This window comes from Numenius arquata, chromosome 12, assembly GCF_964106895.1.
Source record: "Numenius arquata chromosome 12, bNumArq3.hap1.1, whole genome shotgun sequence".
Taxonomy (NCBI): domain Eukaryota; kingdom Metazoa; phylum Chordata; class Aves; order Charadriiformes; family Scolopacidae; genus Numenius; species Numenius arquata.
The window spans coordinates 35,749,137-35,755,949 of NC_133587.1; the positions used below are offsets into that span (position 1 = coordinate 35,749,137).

The 6,813-nt window shown below is 62.7% G+C and overlaps 1 protein-coding gene across 1 annotated transcript; it reads left to right on the forward strand.

Moving 5' to 3' along the window:
• The first annotated feature begins 2,692 nt into the window (after positions 1-2,692).
• On the forward strand, positions 2,693-6,102 carry MNX1 (motor neuron and pancreas homeobox 1). Its single transcript, XM_074157565.1, has 4 exons — positions 2,693-2,847; positions 2,888-3,511; positions 5,516-5,676; positions 5,767-6,102. Exons 2-4 carry the CDS (start codon positions 2,893-2,895, stop codon positions 6,100-6,102), a joined length of 1,116 nt encoding a protein of 371 aa, XP_074013666.1. The 5' UTR covers positions 2,693-2,847; positions 2,888-2,892.
• The last annotated feature ends 711 nt before the right edge of the window (positions 6,103-6,813 follow it).

The following is a 6,813-nucleotide window of genomic DNA, read 5'->3' on the forward strand; positions in this document are numbered from 1 at the left end:
AAAGAACAACAACAAAAAAAAAAAAAGAAAAAAGAAAAAAACCCCACAAAAGTAGGGGGAGAAGGAAAAAAAAAGAAACAAGAGAAAATTAAAAAAAAAAAAAGACAAAAGAGAAGAAAAAAAAAAAAAGATGGGGGAATTGTACTCGGTTAAAAAAAAAAACAAACAAAAAAAACCAAACCAAAACAAACCCACAAAAAATCCCACAAAAACCGAAAATCGAAATCCTTCTCTAAGCACTGAATATTGTCCCCCGGGCGGGAGGGCAGCCTGAGAGTGATGAGGAGGGTCGAGGCGAGCGGCCCCGGCGGGGGGTGGGGGGCCGGGCTGGCCCCCTTGGGGTGCTCCCGGAGGGCGGCGGGGGGCGGATGGAGGAGCCCGGCCGCGGCGGCGCCGCCGCTCGGGGCTGGCTCGCCGCTGAGCTGAAGCTTGCGGGTCGCCGCGGGGGGGCTTCTCCAAACACAGGTCCATCAGCCAAACGATGGCTGCGTTTGGAGGCGCGGGGTGGCCGGACGGGGCGACCCGCCCGAGCCCGCCCCGAGAGACGGTGATGGAGCGCGGCGGGGGCGGGGAGCGATGCGGCCCTGGCCCTCGCCCCGCACCGGACGGCTGCACCTTCCACCCGATCACCGCCTGGAGAAACGTTCACGGCACCGGCCACCTTCGCCCGCCGGCCGCTGGGAGCCGCGCATCGCCCCCGGCCGCGGACACACGTCCCCACCCGTGTCCTGAGCGCAGCCCACGGGGTGATTCCCTCTGCAGCTCCGCTCCCTCCTCTCCCAAACTGCACCGAGAAGGGGCCCAAAGCGGTCTCCGTATGTGGGGAACGACCTGCGGCACCGCCGGCCCGGCCACCGGGAGCTGGCACCGGCTCTGCCCGGTGACAGCCGCGTCCCCGTTTCCAGCGGGCTGGACGTGCCCCTTGCCCACGATGCGTTGAAGGGTGGTGACCCTCGGCCCCGCCGTGATGCAGGGATGGAGGAGGCGGGTGCGGGTCCAATATCCTCCCGCCCGCCTCCGGAGTCGGTCATGTGGACAAGCCCCTGTTGGGGACCCTCGCTGCCGTGGGACTGTCCCCTTCGTGGGGCCCAAGGGGAATCGTAGTTCCAGCTGGGAGCCCCGGCGGAAGGCAGCCATCCCCGGGGCAGCCGCCGCGCTCCCTGGGCCCGGTCCCTGGGGCCGCCCCGGCCCCTCGGAGCCCCCGGTGGCCCGGTAAAACCCAAACGGTTCATAAAAACGATCCTGCCACTCTTTGTCCCCCTCTCCTCCCCCGGAGCCCGGAGGAGAGGGATGCGCGGGGGCCTTGTGTGTCCCCGGCGTCCCCCGCAGCGTACGCGGGCTGTGCCCGGGTGCGTGTCCTCGTTCCCTGTGCGGGGGCGTCTGCTCCGCCCGTGTCCGTGCAGGTGTGGGGACACCAGGTGGTGGGGGGACACCAGGGTGCGGGTGTTTCCTGGGTGCGGGTGGCTCCGCTGTGCCACGCGTGTGCGTGTGTGCGGTGATGCCTCGGCTGTACAGGCGCATCTGTGCGTCTGCCGTGCTTGTGTCGGTGTGTCTGTCCTGGTTGTGTCTGTACGTCCGCTGTGGTTGTGTCTGTCCCTTCCTGTGTCTGTCTGTCTGTCTCTCTGCTGTGGGTGTCAGAGAGTGTGTCCGGAGGCTCCAATCAGGGAGGTCAAGAGAAAAACGGTCGGTGCAGGAGAGAAGGGGGGTATCGGGGCACAGAGCACAGGGTGCGTGTCTCTGCGTGTGTGTCTGTGCGTGTGCACACACGTCCGCAGGGGTGCTCTGGGCCTTCTGCCCACGGAGCAGTGGCAAGCGGGGGACCAGGAGCGAAGTTGTCGGATGTTTTCTTTGCCGTTTTTCTTCATTTTTTTTCCCACTCTCTCCCTTCCTTTTCCCCTTTTCCTCCTCCCTTTAAATCGCTTTTATTTTTCCAAGCCCAAGGGACGGGGGGGAAGGGGGGGACGGGCAGCGCACCCTTGTCGCGGTGACACCGGCAGCCCCGGGGGCTCAGCCCCGCCGCCCCTCGGGTGCGAAGCGGCTCCTCCCGGGGCGGGGGGGGGACGACACAGGGCAGCGGTGCCGTGACACGGGCGCTTCCCACATCTCAGCGCCTTCTCCCGGGGCTGGCGGAGGCTTTTCGAGGGGAGAGCGTGTTTACCTTGGCAGCGCTCCGCGCCGCAGCCTGACCTTCCTCTCACACCGCCTCTGCGGAGTCCCCGCCGCCCCCCTCCCACCACCCACCCCCCCCCCGGGGAAACGGGACCCAGGCGAAGGAGCGACCCCTCGCCCTGCTCTTTCCCGTTTCTGTTCGGGCCTGTTTGCCGTAGATAAGCGGGTCTAATAACGCTGTTGACAAACCCGGGGGTTGGTGGCAGGCGTGACTCCCTGACCCACAGGTGTTTATTCTTTCCGACTCGTTAAAAAGCGGTCGGCGGCGCGTTTACAGCAAATATTTGCCGGGCGCGGGAACGGTGGTGGGACGCCGTCACCGAGTACGCGGCGGGAGCCACCGGGGGCGGGGGGAGACACGACTCTCCCCGCGGCGAGGAGCCGCTTCCCCGCCCCTACACCGGACCGTCCCCGTGTCCTGTGTGTGTCCCCCCGCCGCGCTGACCCCCCGCCCCTCCGGAGTCCCCGGGGGTGGGAGGGAGGGGGCGGGCCGCTCCGCCGTGACAGGTGGGCGGCGGGGCCAATGGCGGGCGAGGCCGCAGCCCGGCCGGCCCAATGGGGAGCCGCCTGCGGCCCTTGAAGGGGCGCGCCGGGGAGCGGGGCCGCACTGCCGCCCGCCGCCGCCGGGAGACGCGGCCGGCCTGGGGCCGCCTGAACCGCCGCCGTTCCCCCCCTCCTTCCCTTCCTTTCCCTTCCCCCGTTCCCCAGCCCGCCGGCGCTCCCATGGAAAAATCCAAAAATTTCCGCATCGACGCGCTGCTGGCTGTCGACCCCCCCAAGGCGGCGGCGGCGGCGGGGCAGACCGCGCCGCTGGCCCTGGTCACCTCGCTGGGCGGCAGCGGCAGTAGCAGCAGCGGGAGCGGCAGCCCCCCGTCCTCCTCCTCCTCCTCCTCATCATCATCCTCTTCATCCTCTTCCTCCGAGCATCCCGCCGGCGGCCCCGCCGACTGCCTGCGCACCGACAGCCCCTCTCCGCCGCGTCTCCTGGCAGCTCACTGCGCCCTGGTCCCCAAACCGGGCTTCTTGGCCAGTACCGGCGCCGGTCCCCACCCGCATCACCACGCCTCGGCGGCCGGCATGGCCCTGGGACTGCACCCCGCGGCGCCCGGCGGGCCGGGCATGCCGGCGCAGGCGGCTCTCTACGGGCACCCGGTGTACGGGTACTCGGCGCTGGGCGGGCAGCACCCGGCTCTCTCCTACTCCTACTCGCAAGTGCAGGGGGCGCATCCATCCCACCCCGCCGCCGACCCCATCAAGCTCAGCGCCGGCACCTTCCAGCTGGACCAGTGGCTGCGGGCCTCCACCGCCGGCATGATCCTGCCCAAAATGCCCGACTTCAACTGTGAGTATTCGCCTCCCGCCGACCGCATCCCCTCCGTCCCCCATCCCGGTCCAGGGGCCTACCGGGAGCTGTCTCCTTCCCGGAGGGAAGAAACACCCCCTCGCTGCCCCCACGTAAATGCGCTGCGGATTTAAGCAGGCGGTGACTTCGAATTTTTGACTTTTATTAGAAGGAGGAAGCCGTCATTCCCAAGGGGAAGCGGGGCTGCGTGGGTCGCCTCACCGTTCCCGGCCCCGCACAGCCTGGTTTTTCACGGCAGGTTAAATAGGAAGGTGGCGAATCGGTTCCTGCCGTTGCGAACGCCCTTTCCCGCCGTCCGAGGGGCGCAGAAGCCACGGAGGGCCGGTGGCGACAGGGCAGGAGCCACGGTGGTCTCCCCCAAAAACCCGGTCTCGGTATAATCCCCCCCTAAAAGCGAGGCGGCAGGTCCCATCACCCAGCCACCGTCCTTAATTTTATTTCTCTTTTATAGGAAATGAGCTTATAATAATTACGGCAGACTCCTCTGGGCAAACGGGTGTAGGGAGGATCCGGGGGGGGGGTAGCAAAAACGGTGGGGTTCCACGTTCCCTGAGGATAATAAATGCATGTGAAATACAGAGGATCGGAACAGTTCGGGAGTGGGATTAGGGAAGGCTGGAAAGGCAGAGGTTCCCGCAGTCCCAGCGAAGGCGGTGCCGAGCACTAGGCCTCACGGCGACGGGGACCTTTCATGCATCTGTTTCAGGCAAAGATCATTTTCGGAGGTGTGAGCTCTCTGTGGGAATGGCCGATTTAACAATACCGGAGGTGTAGTTTTACGAAAATCATGCCAGGAAAGGAATTGTGATTTTTTTTTTTTTCAATTTTTTTTTTTTCCCCTTCTACTCTGCACACACATTCGCAGACAAAAAAGTCCATTGTTTTCTCTCGAATTGGGGCTGTTTGGACTGGAACGTTCAGGAAGGAAAAAAAAAAAAATAATTAGGAGAGTTGTCAGAGCTGTGCCCCTCAAACAAGGTGCGGGGGGGGGGAGTGTGGAAATAAATAACCGGAGAGGAACGAGAACGGAGCCTCGGAAAATCGCACCGCGGTGAGAAAATCTCCCGGGCGCTGCTGGCCGGGGGCGGACACCGTCCTTTTCTCTCGCTGCCCGCTTTAGCGAGCGGGCTCCGAACGCGGCCGGGGAGCGAGAGCCTCCCCTTCGTAGTTTTCTGATTTATTTTTTGTTTTTCTAAACTAAATAAGCCAGAGTGCCAAAACGCTTCGAGAAATGGGCGGTAGCGCGGCCGCCTCCTATCCCCGGTGGTGTTCGGGCGCCGCGAAGGGGCTCAGTCCCCCCCCGGTGTCCTTCCCCTCGCCCATCACCGGCTCTCTTTATTTAATTTTTGTTAATACAATCCTTGATTTTCATTATTATTTCTGAATGCGGAAACTACGACAATTTTTGTTATTATTATTTTTTTTTTTTTTCGTTCAAAGACAGTTTTCTGCCCCTCGCTGCTGATTTACGCTCTGACGGGCGGCCGGTGCCCGGCGCTTCCAGGCGGCGGAGCAGCCCCCGGCCCGGCGGAGGGGTGTCCGCCTGCAATCCCCTTAATTAAAGCCGGAGCGCTGGGAGTGCGGCAGGTTTAACTAAAGCATTAAGTGGAGCGAATTGCTGCTCCCCGGAGAGCCCCGTACCCCTTCGCCACCATCCGTTTTATTGTCTCGCACTTGTTAGGCTCTTGGGAAATCAAGAGACATTTTTTTTTTTCTTTCTTTAAAAGATTTAATTTTTTCTTTTTTTTTTTTTTTTTTTTTTTTTTGGTCCCTATGGGGGGGTCCCTTGACACCGTGCAAGCCGAGAAACCCCGGAGCCGGAGGGGCTGGTCGAGATCCCTCCCTGGGTCCGTGCTCCGGTGGATAACTCCCCATCCTTGCCTCAATCTTCCCCTCACCGTCTTTCCTGCATCACCCCCGTCCCGGGGGATGCCCGGCCGCGGCGGGGGCGGCTCACCTCTGCCTCTCCTCTCCTTCCCCCAGCCCAGGCGCAGTCCAACCTGCTGGGGAAGTGCCGCCGGCCCCGCACGGCCTTCACCAGCCAGCAGCTGCTGGAGCTGGAGCACCAGTTCAAGCTCAACAAGTACCTCTCCCGGCCCAAGCGCTTCGAGGTGGCCACGTCGCTGATGCTCACCGAGACGCAGGTGAGTCGCTCCGGCCCGGCGGGGGACGCTGCCGGGGATGGAGGGGGGGGCGGTGGATGAGGCAGTGTCTGTGTGTGTCCCCCTTCCCAGGTGAAGATCTGGTTCCAGAACCGGCGCATGAAGTGGAAGCGCAGCAAGAAGGCGAAGGAGCAGGCGGCGCAGGAGGCCGAAAAACAGAAGGGGGGCAGCGGGGAGGACAAGGGGGATGAGGACCTGCTGCTGCCCGCCCCGGAGAAGAGCAGCGGGAGGAGGATGCGGGAGCTGCCCGACAGCGAGCCCGAGGACGAGGAAGAGGAGGAGGAGGAAGAGGAGGCGGCGGCGGCGGCCGGGCGATGCTGCCCCTACCACTCCTCCGACTGCTCCGAGGTGGATGAGGAGGACGCTCAGCCCCGGGGCCGGCACGGAGCCCCGGCGCAGCCCCAGTGAGCCCCCCCGCACGGCCCGCTCTCTCCAGCCGCGGGCTCTGTCCGCCCCCCGAGGGGGGGTAAGCCCCGCCGCTCCCGGTCGGCACCGACCCCGATCCCCCCTTGTTCCGATTTCTCCCTTCTTTGGAGGGGGATGGAGAAGAGGGTCCCCCGCATGCCGGGCGGGGAAGAGGATTGACGGTGAATACAGTATTATTATTGACTGAAAATCAGACAAAACTTGAGCTGCCTCCCTCCTCTCCCCCCATCCCTGCCCCCTGGAAGCGTGCTCCTTTCGCTGAATATTGGGAATGTTTTGTTCTTACTATATATTGGGAAAACTGTTTATGTCATGATCGTTAAAACTGCTGGAAATCTCAATACTGTCTTTATTTTTGTATATTGTATTTATATATATATATATAAAAAAAAAAAAGTTACTTCTACTTATGCATGCTAAATTATTCCCCAGGCCCTCCCACCTTGCGCGATGGGGTGGAAAATAAACGGCGTTTTGTACTTGAGATGTATGAGCGCTCTGTGCGGCGGGGGCGGGGGGGGACACATACGCTGGGCTCTCCCGGGCCAGGGGCTCCCGGTGCTCTGGGCGGTGCCGAAGCGCCCGGGAAGGAGCGGCGAACCGGTTTTTAACCCGAATTTAATTCGGTGCCGCAGCCGTCGTGCAGTATGTGACACGGGCGTGAGTCTGGCCCAGAGGAGCGCCTCGGTGCGG